This window comes from Rhinoderma darwinii, chromosome 9, assembly GCF_050947455.1.
Source record: "Rhinoderma darwinii isolate aRhiDar2 chromosome 9, aRhiDar2.hap1, whole genome shotgun sequence".
Taxonomy (NCBI): Eukaryota; Metazoa; Chordata; class Amphibia; order Anura; family Rhinodermatidae; genus Rhinoderma; species Rhinoderma darwinii.
In genome coordinates, this window is record NC_134695.1 from 81,005,632 (window position 1) to 81,026,859 (window position 21,228).

Here is a 21,228-nt window from a genome sequence, read left to right on the forward strand (position 1 = left end):
ACCCAATTATATACCTCTTCCCGTGACATCACCCCTGCTCTAATACAGAACACCAGTGATTGTCTGTCCGCTGTCTCTAACATCATGTCCTCTCTCTATCTGAAACTGAGTCTTTCTAAAACTGAGCTCCTTGTGTTCCCACCATCTACTAACCTCCCTAATCCTGATGTCTCCATCTCTGTGTGTGGCACTATCATAACTCCTAAGCAGCACGCCCGCTGTCTCTATCATCACTCCTAAGCAGCACGCCCGCTGTCTCTATCATCACTCCTAAGCAGCACGCCCGCTGTCTCTATCATCACTCCTAAGCAGCACGCCCGCTGTCTCTATCATCACTCCTAAGCAGCACGCCCGCTGTCTCGGGGTTATTTTTGACTCAGATCTTTCCTTTACTCCTCACATACAATCACTTTCATGCTCCTGTCATTTTCACCTCAAAAACATCTCCAGAATCCGCTCTTTTCTTACGGAGGAAACTGCCAAAACTCTCATTGTTGCTCTGATTCACTCTCGTCTTGACTACTGTAACTCATTACTAGTCGGTCTTCCCCTCACTAAACTCTCCCCTCTCCAATCTATCCTCAATGCAGCAGCCAGACTCATCTTTATGACCAACCGCTACACCAACGCCTCTAATCTGTGCCAGTCACTGCACTGGTTGCCCATCCCCTTCCGAATAAAATTCAAACTTATTACTCTCACCCACAAAGCTCTCCACAGTGCTGCACCTCCTTACATCTCCTCCCTCATCTCTGTCCACCACCCTACTCGGGCTCTACGTTCTGCCAACGACCTTAGATTAAAATCCTCCATAATCCGAACCTCCCACTCCCGTCTCCAGGATTTCTCTCGTGCTGCACCCGTCCTCTGGAATGTGCTACCCCAGACAATCCGATTAATTCCCAATATCCACAGTTTTAAACGTGCCCTGAAAACACATCTATTTAGACAGGCCTATAACATTCCCTAATCTGTCTCCTTTCCATGGCCATCCTTTTAGATTAGTCATCAGGATAAGATTCCCTCACACTCCTTCTCTTCATGTCCGTCATACACGGATACTGGCTGGTGACCGGCTCATGCAGCTTTATGTTACCACCGCATGTGTATAAAAATGGCCGGACCATTGTACAGAACAAACACTATTACACTTTGTGTCTCCCTTATGTCCTCATAGATTGTAAGCTCTTGCGAGCAGGGTCCTCCTCTCCTCCTCTCCTCATAGATTGTAAGCTCTTGCGAGCAGGGTCCTCCTCTCCTCCTCTCCTCATAGATTGTAAGCTCTTGCGAGCAGGGTCCTCCTCTCCTCCTCTCCTCATAGATTGTAAGCTCTTGCGAGCAGGGTCCTCCTCTCCTCATAGATTGTAAGCTCTTGCGAGCAGGGTCATCCTCTCCTCCTCTCCTCATAGATTGTAAGCTCTTGCGAGCAGGGTCCTCCTCTCCTCCTCTCCTCATAGATTGTAAGCTCTTGCGAGCAGGGTCCTCCTCTCCTCATAGATTGTAAGCTCTTGCGAGCAGGGTCCTCCTCTCCTCATAGATTGTAAGCTCTTGCGAGCAGGGTCCTCCTCTCCTCCTCTCCTCATAGATTGTAAGCTCTTGCGAGCAGGGTCCTCCTCTCCTCCTCTCCTCATAGATTGTAAGCTCTTGCGACCAGGGTCCTCCTCTCCTCCTCTCCTCATAGATTGTAAGCTCTTGCGACCAGGGTCCTCCTCTCCTCCTCTCCTCATAGATTGTAAGCTCTTGCGAGCAGGGTCCTCCTCTCCTCATAGATTGTAAGCTCTTGCGAGCAGGGTCCTCCTCTCCTCATAGATTGTAAGCTCTTGCGAGCAGGGTCCTCCTCTCCTCCTCTCCTCATAGATTGTAAGCTCTTGCGAGCAGGGTCCTCCTCTCCTCCTCTCCTCATAGATTGTAAGCTCTTGCGAGCAGGGTCCTCCTCTCCTCCTCTCCTCATAGATTGTAAGCTCTTGCGAGCAGGGTCCTCCTCTCCTCCTCTCCTCATAGATTGTAAGCTCTTGCGAGCAGGGTCCTCCTCTCCTCCTCTCCTCATAGATTGTAAGCTCTTGCGAGCAGGGTCCTCCTCTCCTCCTCTCCTCATAGATTGTAAGCTCTTGCGAGCAGGGTCCTCCTCTCCTCCTCTCCTCATAGATTGTAAGCTCTTGCGAGCAGGGTCCTCCTCTCCTCCTCTCCTCATAGATTGTAAGCTCTTGCGAGCAGGGTCCTCCTCTCCTCCTCTCCTCATAGATTGTAAGCTCTTGCGAGCAGGGTCTTCACTCCCCAGGTTTGAATTGTAAATGAACTTTGTCACTATGTAATGTCTGATATTGTTTGTTTCATGTTCCCTCTAAATTGTAAAGTGCTGCGTAATATGTTGGCGCTATATAAATAAAGATTATTATTATTATTATGATTTCATAGTAACTTCACCTCATTTTGATATTCACTCCAAACATTCGGATGTCAGTAGGTATTCGTTTTTCACATGCAATCTGGGTAATAATAATCACACTGTTTTCTGGTTTGATGTAAATAAGGCTTAATCGTTGTAGAATGAAACTTCTGCAACTTTCTAGTAGACTATGCGGAAAATTCATCAACCTTTCTATGCCAGTTTTCTGGCGTAGGAGAATCGCAAAAGGGCCCAAAAAAGGCATTGCAAATTTGTGATGCAAATTGCGAGTTTTGGCCTTTTTACGCCGCCCTCCCCACTTTTGTGTAAATTGGGCGTGGCTTATCAAAAGTGGGTGGGACCACAACAGGCTAACACATTTATTATAATTGATCTCACAGGGGAATGTCTAGAGTGTATACAATTGTAACAAACCTTCAGCTGCGAGATGTAGTTTGGATCTGTTTTGAGCATCTGAGTGTAAACAACAATGTTCCCAAATATAATATAGCCTGTAAACATGGTGAGAAATTGAAACAGTTTATTAGAAAGTTGCAGAAATTTTAATATACAATTATTAATGGGGTTTTCTCATAATGATCATTCATCTCCTATCCACAGGATAGGTGATTAATGTCTAATCAATGAGGGTCCGACCTCTGGGGCCCCATCGATCCTGAAAACAAGGGCCCTGGAGTGTTCTAGGTGAATGGAGCTGGACAGCGCATGCTCCGGCCACCACTCGGTTTACTAGAGGTAGCTTAGCAGTCAGACGCCCACAGATCAGACTTTTATCATCTATCCTGTGGGTAGGGGATAAACGATCATTGAGAAGACCCCTTTAAGCTTCATTTATACAACACTGGACAATAGTTTGACAATCCTGTTGTTTTTGCTGAATAAAGGAACTGCTTGCTCCAATATTGAAAATATAGAATCTAAAACTCTCCATATAGAAGTATTTGTCACTGTCCACACTGGAGTTCCTTCAGGTTTCCATTTGACATGTATTGAGGCTGAGTATTTGCTGGACATGAGGAGGTGATGACTTCTGTCTCATTTGATGTATTTTTAATGCAGCTGTTGTTTTGTGACTTACAAATAGCATTTTGTTTATTTGCTGCCTTGTAGCTATTTTGCCAATATCCGCCACTCTGCACTCCTGTGTGGAAAAAGAGGAACCTCTGCACCAAAATCCTTTCTCCCTTTAACCCATTCTTTGCTGCAGCAAATGCGTGTTCAAAAGGAGAAGCTTGTGGTGGCAAGTTACTTTACAGAGTTATTCACAAAACTCCAGATCATAATAAATCACATTTCTTCTTAATTAATCAGTGTTTAAGCTGACCACAGGTCAAGTTAATCAGGGCCCTTGGGTTTCATACATTAGAGCTAAAATAATGGACGTTGTTCTAGTGCTAGTGAATGACATGCATTTAGTGGATCACTCATCTGCGACAGTGTAAAATTCACTGGCAAACCACCAGACTATACATCCCCTATTATAATATCATAATAGTAAGGTGACGAGGGCAATATACTGTCATTTCTCCATTCCTATTAAACTCCATTGCCCACAATCTGCTCAGATGCGCTTTTTCAATTTGGTTTTCTTTGCTAAATTCAAATAGGAAAACACAAAACAAAACTGGCACAACTTAGTTTTGAAAAATAATAAATCAGCACGCCCTAAAATCACGCAGTTGCAGCGCAGAATATGAATCAGATTTCTACAAATTTACGTAAAAATCAGGACACATTTGCAAAGTCTGAGCTTAAGGCTAGATTCACACGAACATGTCCGTTTTGCATCTGCAAGAAACGCAGCGTTTTTCCTGCATTGCAGTTCCGTGTGCCATCAGTGTGTGTTCCGTGTGCGATCAGTGTGTGTGTTCCGTGTGCCATCAGTGTGTGTTCCGTGTGCCATCAGTGTGTGTTCCGTGTGCCATCAGTGTGTGTTCCGTGTGCGATCAGTGTGTGTTCCGTGTTCCGTGTGCCATCAGTGTGTGTTCCGTGTGCCATCAGTGTGCGATCAGTGTGTGTTCCGTGTGCCATCAGTGTGTGTTCCGTGTGCCATCAGTGTGCGATCAGTGTGTGTTCCGTGTGCCATCAGTGTGCGATCAGTGTGTTTTCCGTGTGCCATCAGTGTGTGTTCCGTGTGCCATCAGTTTTTGATGTCAGTGTTGGTGCACATTTTTTAATTTATTTATTTATTTTTCTCTGCACTTCTTTAGCAACTGGTGCGTGAATCACAGATATAACACAGATGACGTCCATGTGCTGTTCGTGATTTTCATGCACCAATAAACTGCAATGGGTGCGTGGTGAGCAAAAATGCACCAAAATAGGACATGCAGTGTTTCACGCAACGGACACATTCAGCGTGAAAAGCAACGCATGTCTGAATACCCCCATTGAATTTCATAGGTCCGTGTGGTGTCAGTGAAAAAAAAACGGAAAGCACACGGATATAAAATACGCACGTCTGAATAAAGCCTAAACCAGTGATTTTAAAATATGCAGCTTAGTGCAACGCTGTGAGCACCCCAACCCTCAATCTTCACCCCCTATTAAGCAATCACCAATTGTTGGAAAACTGCTAGTCAGAAATCAGAAGTGGCTGTTTATTTTGTAAGAGACAAAAAAAGTTCACACGCTAAGTTGTAGGGTGAAGGATCTGGAAGGAAGCAGATGTTTGCTGACTTCTTTACTAAATTCATGCTTACTTCATGGGACACGACACGACAAAATTAATGGAACAGGCTACACAGATAAGATGTTGCTAGTCAGTGGTCCCTCAGGAACAGCAGAACTGTGGTCACTGCAACAAAATTGCCACATGTCAGACCCTGCAACTTTGTAGCTGCATCAGAGCCTTCATTGTTTACTTAGTGTTTCTTCCTCTCATAGGAAATAACAGAATGTACAGTTTTTAGATGCGGTGGCTTTTCTGGGCGTCTTCTCACAGCCCTGACTGAGGGCACGTTCACATGGCAGTATTTAGGTCAGTATTTTGCACCAGTATTTGTAAGCCAAAGCCAGGAGTGAAAGCCGCACAGAGAAAAGTATGATGCCAAGATTTACACCTCTCCAGTGTTTTGGAAATACTAATGCAAAATGATGGCCAAAATAGTGCCGTATGAAATAGGCCTTTGTACTTTTGACAACTGAATTCGAATATCCTTTTTTTGCTTCGTCATAGGGACAGACAAATTCTAGTAACTACAGTGCTTGATCCCAATGGACCCCATTGACTTTGGTAGGGTCCGTTGTGTTTTCGTCATGGTGTCTGTCATTTTACTGAAAAAAAACAACAAAACAATGTCTTTTTACCAGCATTTTTGATAGAACTGAGTCTCCAACCCAGATGTGAAGTAAGCCTTACCTTATTGCAGCAATCAGAGGAAGCCTTGTAGAGTCTGTAAAGGTTTTTTTGAACCTCTGTATGTGAATTAGCAGAAACACATTTTCGCCGGATTCACACACAGCATTTTGTTGTGTTTCTGTGCACTCTTTGTGGCATTTTGAATGGAGTTTTTTGTGTTGTGTTTTTTTTAGCGCAGCCAGATGTTACATTAAAAGTAGTGATGGGGACAGGACTAGTTGAGTTATGGTGCCCGCCAATCCAGGGGCATGGTCCCAAACTCCCCAGTAGCACAGAGAAAATGAAGAAGGTGGGCAGCACTCAAAAAAGTGTAGATGAATCACCAGACACAACTGTGTTTTGGTTAGTGGCGTTTTTGAGGCGATTTTGTGGTTAGTGGCATTTTTTTCCCAAACACAGCGTGCTCTGGGTATGGTATTTTTTCAGGGTTTTTTTCCATGGGCTTCTCTTTAGGACTTCAAAAACACCAGAAAAAAAAAAGCATTTATAAAATTGCACCAAATGAAAAACGCCACTAAAAATAAGAAAATGTATGTTACATTTTAATAATGCTAGCGTTTTTAGAAGCGTTTTTTGATGCAGTTTAAATTGCATTGTGTGTGAAGTCGCTCTTACGCATGTTTCACATGGGTGTAACAGGGTCACATTTTAGGATATGTGCACACATAAAAGCAAAAATGTCTGAAAATACAGAGCTGGTTTTTCAGATGTTTTTTAAGCCACTCGCGTTTTTCGCTGCGTTTTTTACGGCCATATCTCTAGATTCAATGAAAACCGGCTCCAATAACGGCTCAAGAAATTACATGCACTTCTTTTTCGCGGGCGTCTTTTTATGCACCATTTTTCGAAAATGAGAAGTAAAAAACCGCCCCGTCGGAACAGAACGCCGTATTTCCCATTGAAATCAATGGACAGATGTTTGGAGGCGTTCTGCTTCCGATTTTTCAGACGTTTTTCGGGACATTTACGGCCCGAAAAATGGTTAGAAACAGGTCGTGTGCACATACCCTCACACTGACAGCACTACGGAGCCGCACTTAGATCACCACTAGGTTCAGTTCAGTAGATCCACTTCAGCTTCATTATTATAAAAAGAGAATTTACTGCAGTATCTTTTATTGTCACCCGGTAGCAGCCACTAATTACTCAAGTAATGGCATTACTTGATGATGGATGTCTTATACTATACAGGGATCAAACATTCACACCACCACTATATTTTGTTATAAGGGTATGTTCACACGCACTGTTTTCAGACGTAATTTGGGCATTTTACGCCTCGAATTACACCTGAAAAAACGTCTCCATAACGCCCACAAACATCTGCCCATTGCTGCTTTCAATGGGATTTACGGTGTTCTGTTCCCACGAGATGTTATTTTACGCGCCGCTGTCAAAAGACGGCACGTAAAAAGACGCCCTCGAAAAAGAAGTGCATGTCACTTCTTGGGACGTTTTTGGAGGCGTTTTTCATTGACTCCATTGAAAAACAGCTCCAATAACGTCCGTAAAATACACCGCGAAAAACGTCTGAAAATCAGGAGCTGTTCTCGCCTGAAAACAGCTCCGTATATTCAGACGTATTTTGCTAAGCCGTGTGAACATACCCTAAATGTTGCCGTCACATATGGGGGAGAGTGAAACTGAAAATTCAAGGAAAATTCAAGGAATTATGAGAGAATACTGTAGAAACTCAATAGCATTTGTCACAATGTCACAGATTGAATTTGTGTCTCTCGGAGGCTAAGACAGAAAATTAAAATAAGTCGTTGACATAAAGATGTTAAGAAATAATCATACAACTAGAAATAGAAAATAAACTTTTATTTAAGCATTAGCTACAAAATATCCAAAATAAATACAAATAAATCGTGTCCCATGTCAATCCATCCAATGATAACAATGTAAATGTATCCAAACAGGGGACACAGCTCGACACTGGAGCCTCCGCAAAGTTAATTCAGGGCCCTAAATGATAAAATCGTAACATTGTATGCAAATGAAAAGCATGTGACTTGTAGCATTTATCATCCTACAAGAGTCTGCCAAAGTCTCAACTTCCCTCATGATGCATTTATGGAATAATACTGCTGACCGGAGATTACAGGAATATGCACAATCTGAATCAGCTCTCAGATACTTCAGAAATATAAACTTTCAGTAGTTCTGACCTTCTATAAAATATGACTTAATATAAACATTACTTACATATTTCACAGTAACAGATTTCAGGTTGAGCCGTCTAAATTCATGATATATATATATCGCCTCCAACCTGTGGCTTACTTGGGAGTTGTAGTTTCTATGATTAGAACAACCGGACTAAGGCCTTATTCAGACGAGCGTATTTCATGTCCGACTATTGTCCGTATTTTTCACGGACACCACACAGACCTATGAAGTTCAATGGGGCTATTCAGAGAGGCAGTATTTTTCACGCAGTGTATGTCCGTTACATAAAACTCACTGCATGACCTATTTTGGTACGTTTTTGCGCACCACGCAGCCCATTGACGTCAAAAACGTCTCAAGAAGAGACATGCACTTCTTTTTATGGGGAGTCTTTTTATGCGCCGCTATTTGAAAATGAGGCGTAAAATAACGCCCCGTCAGAACAGAACGCCGTATTTCCCATTGAAATCAATGGGCAGATGTTTGTAGGCGTTCTGCTTCCAATTTTTCAGCCATTTTTCGGGATGTTTAGGGTAAGGCCACATGGTGCGTCTTTGAGGCGGTTTTGTTGCATTTGGAAACCACATGTGGTCAACTGAATGCGGTTTTTGTCTCTGTAATGCGCAGTTCTGTTGCGTTTTTAAAGGAAATAATTGATGGACAGTTTTCACCCGTGTTGAGGTTTGTTACGTGCTTCCTGTATATAGTTCATTACATTGCAGAACTGTTAGCAAAAACACAAGCAGTTCAGCAACAACTTTGGCAGCGCCATCATTAATTGCATGCGGTCGGACATTATGAAGATGCAGGTAACTGCACAAAAACCACATTGTAAAAGAATAGCCGCCGTCTGTCCATAACAAACATCTCACCATTGACTTCTATTGAAAAATTACTTGCTGAGGTTTAAAAACGCAACATAAACGCACCGTATGGCCTTACCCTTATCGCCTGAAAAACGGCTTAAAATAGCCCGTGTGAACATACCCTTAGGCCTTATTCACACGAACGTGTTTAACGTCCGTGATATGCGCATGAAAATCACGCGCGTCGCACGGACCTATGTTAGTCAATGGGGCCGTTCAGACATTCGTGTGTCCGCTGCATAAATCCCACAACATGTCCTATACTTGGCCGTTTTTTGCGCATCACGCACCCATTGAAGTCAATGGGTGCGTGAAAATCACACGCAGCACACGGAATCACTTCCGTGTGTCACGCGTGATTTATGCAACAGTAGATCAAGAAATGAAGGGACAAATAAAACCACCTTCTTCATTTCTTTTTCTAAACATCAAAATCGCTTGTCATAAGGATGGTGTATGCGTGAAAATCACGCAGCCACGCAGCAAACACTTATGACACACGGATCTGCAACGCGCAAAAAAACTGCGTTTCTTGCGCGGGCAAAACGCACACGTTCGTGTGAATAAGGCCTTAGTCTGTCATTTGGATTTTTGGGAAACACTCCTGCAGAAGTTTGCAGATGAGTATAAGGGTATGTTCACACGAGGGCATCCGTAACGGCTGAAATTACGGGGATGTTTCAGCCTGAAAACATCCCCGTAATTTCAGCCGTACCGGCATGTGCAGGCGCTTGAACGCCGCGTCAATTACGGCCGTAATTAGCGCTGCTATTCATTGGAGTCAATGAAGAACGGCTCCAATTACGGCCAAAGAAGTGACAGGTCACTTCTTCTACGCGGGCGTCTATTTACGCGCCGTCATTTGACAGCGGCGCGTAAATATACGCCTCGTGTGAACAGACAAACGTCTGCCCATTGCTTTCAATGGGCAGATGTTTGTCAGCGCTATTGAGGCGCTATTTTCAGACGTAATTCGGGGCAAAAACGCCCGAATTACGTCCGTAAATAGGCCGTGTGAACATACCCTTAGACACTTGCAAACAAGGCACATTAAAGGGGTGATGGAGACTTCTAGCCCTTTCAAATAGGAACCGATCCTGCTGTGCTCCCATTCACACTGTACAAAGCATCATTATAAACACGTTATAAAAATAAACATATCTGTAATGTACAAGTAGTTATACAGAGAGAGGAACGGGGCGGTCAGACTGTGATCTGCGGCGTCTCTCTGTAAAACGCCCGCTGGTGGGTTGTGCAGGGGTCTGGGAGGAGACGTTGTACTGGATCCATCTGGGGGTCCGGCAGTACATGCAGACCTGCTGTGTTATAACTCTTGAGGGAGCTGTCTATTAGCTGCTTCAAGCCAAGCTGTTCAACCTAGAGAGAGAGAATGAAAGCTGAGCTCAGACACAAACAGGTGGATAAAGTGTGAGAAAGAGGGATGCTACATCTGACAGCGTCTACATGGGGCTTATTCACCTGTAGAGACGCCAACAGCCAATCCACACTGGAAGACAATGGGGGGAATATAGCAAAAGATTTACACCAATTTTCTGACCTTAAAAAGTCACACATTTTGGCACGCTCCATAGTTAAACATAAGTTTGCAACTTTTCTCGACACTTTCCAAAACTGGTGAGAAAAGGGGTGGTGTTTCGCCAAAAAGGGCAGGGTATCTGCCAAAACTACAGATTTATCATAATTTATGCCAGAAACTGGTGTAAATTATGGTGCAAATCTACACCTGCTCAGAGCAGGCGTAGCTTTTCATTTTTGTCACATGGGCAGCTTAAAATGCGCCACATATATTAGGAGTCGAACACCTCTTAGGCTGGGTTCACACACACTGTTTACGGACGTAATTCGGGTGTTTTAGCTCCGAATTACGTCCGAAAATGCGGCTCAATAGCGTCGGCAAACATCTGCCCATTCATGTGAATGGGTCTTACGATGTTCTGTGCCGACGGTCATTTTTTTTACGCCCCGCTGTCAAGAGGTGGGGCGTAAAAAAGACGCCCGTGCCTGTCACTTCTTCAGACGTAAATGGACCCGTTTTCCCATTGACTCCATGGAAAAACAGCTCCATTTACGTCCGTAATGGACGCAGCGAAAAGCGCCTCAACATGCCATTACGGCTGAAATTACGGAGCTGTTTTCTCCTGAAAACAGCCCCGTAATTTCAGCCGTAACGGACGCTGCCGTGTGAACATACCCTGAATGTATTTGGTGAATTTTCTACCAACGTAAATTAGTTTAAGACTGGCGTTTGAAATGCCAGTCTTAATATATTCCCCCAAATGTTTACGAGTGTATTTACATGAGTTGTTTTTGCAGGTTTGCTGCTTTTTTTCTCTGTAATCACGGCAAATTGTGACGTTTTTGTAAAAAAACGAAAAACTGCTTCGTTATGATTAAGAAAATCAATGCAAAAAAAGAAACCATGAAGCAAAAAACTTGTGGAAATACACCCTTAGGTCCCATGCAAACAACCGTAAAAAATCTCCGTAATTGCGGACCGTAATATGTGTTTAAGATTTCTGCTTGCTTTCAGTGAATGGGAAACTTGTAAACTTCTACAGACATACTACTTCTCACTGATGGTTTGCTACAATTGTATTCAGTCTAGTCAATCCTATGTGAGCTAAACACATGGGAAGTATTAGGGCATAGCCCCACGTGGCGTATTTCTTCCGCAACTGTCCGCATCAATGCCGCACAGAATCTGCGTTGCAGATTCTGTGGCGGATCTGCCCAAAATGTGCAGTAAATTGATGCGGACTGGCCGTTGCGTATTGAGGTGAAAGTACTTCCCTTCGAGAGAAGGGACAGCACTTTCCCTAGTGAAAGTAAAAGAAATTCATACTTACCGGCCGTTGCCTTGGTGACGCGTTTCTCTCTTGACATCCAGCCCGACCTCCCTGGATGACGCGGCAGTCCATGTGACCGCTGCAGCCTGTGATTGGCCTGTGATTGGCTGCAGCCTGTGATTGGTCTGTGATTGGCCTGTGATTGGCTGCAGCCTGTGATTGGTCTGTGATTGGCCTGTGATTGGCTGCAGCCGTTACTTAGACTGAAACGTCATCCTGGGAAGCCGGACTGGAGACAGAAGCAGGGAGTTCTCGGTAAGTATGAACTTCTATTTTTTGACAGGTTGCTGTATATTGTGATCGGTAGTCACTGTCCCGGGTGCAGAAACAGTTACTGCCGATCGCTTAACTCTTTCAGCACCCTGGACAGTGACTATTTACTGACGTCTCCTAGCAACGCTCCCGTCATTACGGGAGCCCCATTGACTTCCTCAGTCTGGCTGTAGACCTAGAAATACATAGGTCCAGCCAGAATGAAGAAATGTCATGTCAAAAAACCAATACGCTCCGCAGCACACATAAGATCTGCGGACTTCATTACAGAATTTTGAATCTCCATTGAAGTCAATGGAGAACTTCCGCAATGAGTCCGCAACCAGTCCGCCACAGGTCCGCAACATCCATTGTATGCTGCAGACACCAAATTCCGCTCCGCAGCGGAATTTTCAGCCTCGTCTAGGAGTGGAAGGAGAAATGGAGAAACGGGTCCGCTGCGGATTAACGCTGCGGAGTGTCCGCAGCGGAATTCCAGAGCAATTCGGCCACGTGGGGCTTTGCCCTTAGGGTATGTTCACACGCACTGTTTTCAGACGTAATTCGGGCGTTTTACGCCTCGAATTACGCCTGAAAAAACGGCTCCATTACGCCTCCAAACATCTGCCCATTGCTTTCAATGGGTTTTACAATGTTCTGTTCCCACGAGCCTTTATTTTACGTGTCGCTGTCAAAAGACAGCGAGTAAAAAGACGCCTGCGTCAAAAGTGCATGTCACTTCTTGGGACGTTTTTGGAGCCGTTTTTCATGGACTCCATTGAAAAACAGCTCCAATAACGTCCGTAAAATACGCAGCGAAAAACGTGAGTTGTTAAACAAACGTCTGAAAATCAGGAGCTGTTTTCAGGTGAAAACAGCTCCGTAATTTCAGACGTATTTTGCTACTGCGTGTGAATATACCCTTAGGGTATGTGCACACACACTATTTACGTCCGTAATTGACGGACGTATTTCGGCTGCAAGTCCCGGACCGAACACCGTGCAGGGAGCCAGGCTCCTAGCATCATACTAATGTACGATGCTAGGAGTCCCTGCCTCTCCGTGGAACTTCTGTCCCGTACTGAAAACATGATTACAGTACAGGACAGTTGTCCTGCAGCGAGGCAGGGACTCCTAGCATCGTACATAAGTATGATGCTAGGAGCCCGGCTCCCTGCACTGAGTTCGGTCCGGGACTTGCGGCCGAAATACGTCCGTCAATTACGGACGTAATTAGTGTGTGTGCACATACCCTTATTCTCTAGCTGTTCCTGATAGTTTGCTACAATGTATCAGTCTGGAGTCCAGGCAGTTCAGCTCACAGAGGATTGTCTAGACTGGATACAATTGTAGCAAACCATAAACTGTGACCAGGACTATTTAGGTTTTTAACAAGAGATCTTGAAAATGGCTTTCGTTATATAATGATTAAAGCGATATAAGGATAGGGGATAAGTGACTGATCGCTGGGACACTCACTGATTGCGAGTACAAGGGACCCGTGTCCCCGGTTTGAATGGTGCAATGCTCGGTCATGTGCCCTGCTGTTCCATTTAACTCTATGTGACTAACGGAGATAGCGGAGTAGAGCGCTAGGATATCTCCGTCAGTCCCATTGATTTGAATGGAGCGGCAGGGCCCAACCATCACTTCATTCAAACAGGGGACACGGGTCCCCCTTTCTCGGGATCAGTGGGAGCCCCACCAGTGGTCTATCGTGTGGATAGGAGAGAAGTGTTGTTCATGGGGCATTATTTATATTAGTTCCCTTTAACACCCTAAAATATCACCTTGATATCAAATGGGGCTTCTTTAGGCTAGCTGTATGGCATATATGCCCTAGACATCCTGCCTATAAGGCTATTGGGATGTTAAATATGTGAATTTCCGATAAGACCTGAACTGCGGTCATCCTTCTCACCTGCACAATGATCAGTTTCATTTGGACAGGAGTTGCATCTGGGAACTCTTCTCCAAAGCACAACGTGACTCTGCTGTCTGGGAGTCTCAGCTGACCGGAGTAACACTGCTGGAATTCTGCAAGAAAACAGAAGAGATGAAAAGTGTCGCCTGCTTCCTCTAACACATCTGAAGATCGGGGGAGAATTGGGCCGTGTACAGAAGAGATCATTATTACCCATGAACTGATACTCTCCTACATGATGGAAAATGTATATTCCTGTACAGACACTGTATAAACACAAGCCTTGTATCCTGGTTACTGAATCACATTACAAAAGCTATGAGACAACTTAGCATCGTACGGGTCAGTTCACACGTTGCGTAAATACTGCAGATTTTCCGCAACAGAATTTGTTGCGGAAAATCGCAGCAAATACAGTAGGAGCAAAGTGGATGAGATAAAACAAATCTCATCCACATTCTGCGTAAGGGCTTGTCCACACGTAACAGAATTGCTGCAGAAAATTTCTGCAGCAATTCCGCAGAAACTAGCAGAAGTTCCGCTGCGGAAAAACCATACCATTTCCTGCGGTTTTTACTGCAGGAAATGGTGCAGATTTTGCTGCGTTTTGTCAACTTCTGTCCACTTTCGGCAGCAGGAATTGACACACACTACATGTGAATTTCTGCACGTAAATTTTACGCAGTGTGTGGATGAGATTTGTTAAATTCTGGACAGAAAATACGCAGCAATTTCGCTACGTGTAAACAAGCCCTAAATACTGAGTGGAAAAATCGCTCAGAAATGGACCTGCGGTGCAGAATGTTATTTCGCAGCGTGTCAATTGTATTTGCGTAAACACTGCTAATTTGTTGCGGGGTTTCCTCATTGAATTCAATTGGAGGTAAAACCTGAAACAAATAGCAGTTGTTGTGTTTTTTGCGGTGGGTTCGCAGCAATTCCGTTGCAAAAATCGCATTCAGAAAAATAAAAAATCTCATACTTACTCAGAAGTCTGAGTTCCTCCCTCCTGCGTGGCCTCCCGGGATGACGTTACATCCTATGTGACCTCTGCTGCAGCCAATCACAGGCTGCAGCAGTCATATGGGCTGCAGCGTCATCCAAGGAGGCCGGACCGGACTGCACAGGACGGACGTGGTGCCATAACAGCGGGTTACGTAAGTATGAGCGTTTTTACTGCTGCTTTCCGCAGCAGAAATTCCATCCGAAAAAACGCACCACAATGTGGTACGGTTTTCGGACGGAATGTACGGTGAGAGTTCCAGGTCGGATACGCTGCGTGGTTTTTACACAGCGCATCTGTCCCATTGGAAGCCGGCCTTAAATGTATTTAAGACAGAGTGAAGTTCAACTAAATTTAGTAAATAATTTACATTCCCGATGTACCTGACGTTTCCCATCAGGGCAAACAACAATCTGACAGATTGTATTTTTACCTGTCTATTGGTTTGTGTACCCAGGACATTAGTGTCACCAGAGGATTGCCTAGACTGAATATATTGTAAGAAACTCAGCTGTCAGAACGTCTCTATGGGATTTTAACTTCAGGATGTTAATAACTTTTCTATTCAGTGACAGGAAGCAGAGATGAGGAATTGGGACATTAAGTGTATTGGGAAGTTGCTAAACTTTCCATTATACATTGATTACGTTTTAAAGTGAGTGGAATCAGCCGCTTACCTCTTATATATTGATTGGTATCGAATATCTTGACAACCTCGTCCCGTTCCAGCTTGGCGGATCGGTCTTTAAATGGCATGCAGTTCCCGCTCCAAAAGACTCTTCCCTGGCACAGCCTCTTGATGAAAATCCCATGTCTATTACTATATAAAAGGATGCCCCTCTCTAAGTGTCCAAACAGCTTCTTGGTGATGTGTCGCTGGCGTTCACTGACAATGTAGTCAGCAGGTGGGAATCGGATGCTTTCTAGGGGCTCGGTCCCGTAAGGCTTTTCTCCAGTCACATTACCTACAGACAGGCGGCATCCTTCAGGTCGAGTCGTTGTGACCTGGCTGACTGCTTTCCCCCCATAATAAAACTGGATGATCATCTGTGACAACGCTGCAGACAAGAAGGATACAAATGAGCGCGATGACACATCCAATATATAACAAAACATACAGTATAAAGGTGCAATACCTACAAAATCTACACTGAGGAACGCTCTGATATGTGCCATTAAAGAGAACACATCCACAGATCTGTCTTATCAAATTATGTAAAATATCTGAGTTGACTTATTAAATGATTAGAGAGTAAGAAGATGTAGAAAGAACAGTTGTTTCCCTACATAAAGCCATTAACATGTGTCTCCACTCCTGTTCCTGTAAGGGTCTGTTCACACGCAGTGGTTTCAGACGTAATTCGGGCGTTTTACAGGGATCTTACATCATGTCATATACTCCAGTCTCATCCAAAGCTGCATTAACAATTGTGCATTCTGCCACTTGGAATCCGCCATCACCATGCTGACAGCCTGCTGTATTGCATTGGGGCAATGCAGTTTTTTACAAGATCAAACAATTGTACAGTCTCGGGTGTTCACAGTGCACCACAGGAGAGCATGCTCCATACAGACACTAAACCAGCAGGGACTGCAGAGCTATGTGAGAGCAGGCAGCCTGAGGAAACCTGACAAATACCAAATACAGCTCTGGATGTGACTGGATTATATGACATGATGTAACTCAGTATCAGTACAAGATAAGTAAAGCAAAGCATTTGTCAACGTTTCTGAACATAAAATAATATTCAAAGGGACTGTAAGGCAAATAAATGTAACCGCTGGGCAATATTTTTAGCAGACAGAACCTGTAAGATGAATCTGCTCTGCTGTGTTTTTCCCCAGAAAGATTTCTTTTGCTATGTAATTACGGTCTTTTCAGGCCACGCTCCAGTGATCAGTGACAGAGGGACGTTCTCCTCCTTCACAGGAGAACAGGTGTTTCCTCTGTGTGACTCAATGGCAGTAGGGTAAGTTAAGGGGCCTTCCATAGTCCCCCATTACATTTTCTGCAAAGTTTTTTTTTATAAAGAAAAAGAGAATTGATTTGCCTTGTTAGTATAATTTAGTGACATTTTCGCTGCATGCTTTAGGGTATGTTCACACGGCTTATTTTCGGTCATTTTTCACGCCGTAAACGCCCGGAAAATCAGAAGCAGTACGCCTTCAAACATCTGCCCATTGATTTCATTTGGGAAAAACGGCATTCTGTTCCGATGGGGAATTTTTTTACGCGCCATTATGGAAAAAGCTGCATTAACAATTGTGCAGGCTGCCACTTGGAATCCGCCATCACCATGCCACAATGATGAATGGAAACAACAAATGCAACCAATGTATCAATGTTTTCATCAACAGTCATAACCCTGTAAAGCAGCAACAAAAAGTGAAGATAGTGAGATACGTGACACTAAGCTCTCCGTGTCATTGGCTCACACTCATATCAATATCTCCTCAGTTTCCAGTAAGTCGTTGGGATAGTCTCTAGTTTACAGCGTCTTTCCTTCTTATCTTATCACCTGCCGCCCGTTTTACAGGAAAGGTGGTTATATTAATAAAGATAGGAGATACTAGGCTCCTTAGGAACAATAACTTCATTCAAAGCTTGCATTGTATCTTTACACATACTGGTGTGACCGAGGATCAGACAAACCCAGTAACTAAATACTACATATAATAACAGGGATATTCTGCAACAAGAAGGACATTGGTCATTGGTAAATCTGTTCCCAATAAATCAGTATAAATCCCAGCTCTGACCAACAGAACCATCAGATGAATGAGTTTTATGTCTCCAGATTCAAATCGCATTAGCCGTTTTTTTTTTTAAATGGTGGCGTAAAAACGCCCCGTCTGAACGAAACGCTGTTTTTCCCATTGATTTCAATGGGCAGATGTTTGTAGGCGTTTAGCCACTGTTTCTTTCAGGCATATATCGGGGCGTTTAAAACACAGCGTGTGAACATAACCTAACAGTCTATATAAAGCTTCTCCTGGGCGATTATCACTGCAGCCCGAAGTTATATCATTGTGTTTAGTTCACAGAAATGAGGTTCCAATGTATGTTCAGACCAGGCCTGATACACTGAATTATATGTGATACACCATAGGAGAGTGTGGAACCCATAATAGGATCCACCTCCTAATCCTGGTTCATGCCGATATACCGCCCTATACCAGGAACACAAGCACTCAGATATTCTGTCACCTCCGCCCCCCCCCCCTCTTATAGGGGAATATATAGGTGTGACCCTCAGGAGCACAGATTCACAACCCCCAGTGCTAAGACCCCACCCCCAACCATGGGCCCTTTATTCTCTGTGGCACATATGATGCCGCATTCTGCACTATTTTTATGTAGATTCAGCATTTTAACGGCAGGACAATTTGAATGGGGAACCTAAGACGTAATAAATCTTACCGGGTGAGACAGACTCATTCATGTACATGGTATATGCGTCTAAACTGTGCAGACCTAAAGGAGGAATAGAAACTGTCAGATCAAGAATTCTGTGCCCTTCAATAATTCTACGTCTCGAAACCCTAAGAAATCCCAGTTTGGTCTGTACTTTTACTAAGGACTGTCCCGGACTAAGCAACTATTATAAGGCACCATATGGTACTATAAAGACTCCTGCCCTTGAGACATACACCCCCGTGCTTATCATTACATACAATGTAAGGGTATGTTCACACGGCTTATTTACGGACGTTTTACGCCTCGAATTACGTCCGAAAATACGGCTTGAAAGTGTTGACAAACATCTGCCCATTGAAAGCAATGGGCTGACGTTTGTCTGTTCACACGAGGCGTATATTTATGCGTCGCTGTCAAAAGACAGCGCGTAAATAGACGCCCGCGCCAAAGAAGTGCCTGTCACTTCTTCAGACGTAAATGGAGCCATTTTCCATGGACTCCATGGAAAACCAGCTCCAGTTATGTCCGTAATGGACGCGGCGTTCAAGCGCCTGCACATGCCGTTACGGCTGAAATGACAAGGCTGTTTTCTCCTGAAAACAGCCACATAATTTCGGCCGTTACGGACGCTGCCGTGTGAACATACCCTAACACTGACACACTGCTGCTGGAATCAAGTGCCTAAATTAGACATTCTTTCCACCAAAACATGGCTGCACTGAACTGGCAGATATACAAACACCAACTGACACGACAACGCCAATTACGCATGAAATTACGGAGAAAACAGCTCCTGAAGTTTTTTACAAGTGCACGCGTTTTTCACGGCGTCTTTTACGGACGTAATTGGAGCTGGTTTTCATTGGAGTCAATGAAAAACGGCTCCAATTACGTCCCAAGAAGTGTCCTGCACTTCTTTGACGCGGCCGTAATTTTACGCGTTGTCTTTTGACAGTGACGCGTAAAATGACAGCTCGTCTGCACAGAACATCGTAAGATCACTGCAGGTAATGGGCAGATGTTTGCCGACGTATAGGAGCCGTCTTTTCAGGCGTAATTCGAGGCGTAAAACGCCTCCATTACGTCTGAAAAGAAGCCGTGTGCACATACCCTAATACAGCTGTAGGGGAGAAGCGCTGAGCTCCTTAACTATAACATGCCATTTATAGTACTACTGTCTTCTAATGTGGCAGAGCAGACAGAGCGGTCATTGGGCCTGGATGCCGCTGCAGCCACTGCACCCCCTAATTTTAATTTTACCCCTCAGAATACTAGTCTGACTTTAAGTGTAACGTTATACTGCAGCTACAGCTCATAGAGAGCACATCTAATGCAGAAAAACATATAGATCCTATAGGCTTCTGAGATTACAGCGACCGTGAAATATCATATGTCCCGCCCCACCCCCTACACATACACCCCCCGGTTCCCCAGCTCACCCACTGGTGATAACTTACCTGCACTGTGATTATAGATGAACCAGTCCTGTAGTACTTGCTTTTGACACGTGTCCTTAGCGGGGGAAGGACTACGTTTAATTATAGCCAAATAGTCATCTGTAGATGCCTGAAATACAAAATGGGAGATGAAATAATGAGATCTTCCTAGACATAATGATCTGATCTGGTTGTTATTAATATTTTGGTATAAGCGGCTGTCAGATGATCCCAGCTGCCGGCTATCAACCAGTGACTAGATGACCACAGGCATTAAATGATCATTTACCCATCTACATGAGCAAAGTTATGGTAACAACAATCAAGACATTGGGGCAATGCAAATATTTATTTAGAAAAATCGTCCATGGGAAAATGAATATGGGTTTTTGTCCAGCAATATGTGTATGTCCAGTCATTTCATTTGTGGTTCTGGTACATGAAATAAGAGCGACAACCTTTCTATGCTGTGCTATGCAATCCATAAGAGACAATGCAAAACCGTGTAAAGACGAGCCATATAACCACCACTGTTCACACCTCACTATATCTAATAATGAAATATAGAATCTATATACATTGTAGCGAGAGAGCTCCATCTCGGAGGGTAACAATATTCTGCATGTATCTTTTAAGGCTATGTTCACACGCAGAGTCAAAAACGTCTCAAAATACGGAGCTCCTGAGAAAACAGCTCCTTATTTTCAGACGTTTTTGTGCCACTCGCGATTTTCGCTGCGTTTTTACGGCGGTTTTTGGATCTTTTTCTTATAGAGTCTATGGAAAACGGCTCCAAAACGTCCCAAGAAGTGTCCTGCATTTCTTTTTCGCAGCCGGTTTTTTTACGCGTCAAAAAACGCCGCTAAAAACGCTCCGTCGGAACAGAAAGCCGTTTTCCCATTGAAATCAATGGGCAGATGTTTGGAGGCGTTCTGCTTCCATTTTTTCTGCCGTTTTTCGGACGTTTACAGCCCAAAAAACGGCCAAAAATAGGTTGTGCGAACATACCCTTAAACTCCTACTTTCTTATATGGCTGGCTCATGTGTCCCCCAAGGTGCTGGCTCCAACTTGCAATTTCTACTTCTGCAATTCCTACTGCTCTGGTTTAAAGGCTTTTACACCATTTGAAATATACGGTCGTCTAACCTTGGTGAGAGATCTGGCGCACCAGTATGAATCCATCTCCCGCACTGTCATTGTGTTGCATAAGGCCTAACAACGTACCGTGTGATTTGTGATGATTCATATAGGTTACATGAATGAATGTGGTCAAGGAAATAGTTATGAAATTCTACAGCTATGATATTACAGTCATAACGGATCACAAGTGTCTGGTAAAAGCGTTCAGGGTCGTTTCATTCCTAGATTGACGCATGATTTGGTAGCAGAGTTGTCTCCTTATTAGTCTGTCTTCTCACCTCTATTTCCGATGAGCTGCAGTCCATATCTGTGACTTCATTCATACAGCCGCCCCCCAGCTTACCTAAAGAACCGAAAACAATGATAAAGAATCCATCATCT

The 21,228-nt window shown here is 44.0% G+C and overlaps 1 protein-coding gene across 2 annotated transcripts in view; it reads right to left on the bottom strand.

Moving 5' to 3' along the window:
• Window positions 1-7,575: 7,575 nt before the first annotated feature.
• IRF8 (interferon regulatory factor 8) overlaps window positions 7,576-21,228 on the bottom strand; it is a 64,345-nt gene continuing 50,692 nt past the window's right edge. The window contains exons 4-9 of one of the 2 annotated variants that reach the window (XM_075838289.1): window positions 21,126-21,190; window positions 19,728-19,836; window positions 18,274-18,327; window positions 15,530-15,910; window positions 13,847-13,962; window positions 7,576-10,183 (exon numbers count right to left, since the gene is read on the bottom strand). In XM_075838289.1, the coding sequence (XP_075694404.1) occupies window positions 10,010-10,183; window positions 13,847-13,962; window positions 15,530-15,910; window positions 18,274-18,327; window positions 19,728-19,836; window positions 21,126-21,190 (899 nt within the window). In that variant the 3' untranslated portion in view covers window positions 7,576-10,009. The remainder of the gene's footprint in view (window positions 10,184-13,846; window positions 13,963-15,529; window positions 15,911-18,273; window positions 18,328-19,727; window positions 19,837-21,125; window positions 21,191-21,228) is intronic. The other variant, XM_075838290.1, reaches the window with a different exon arrangement.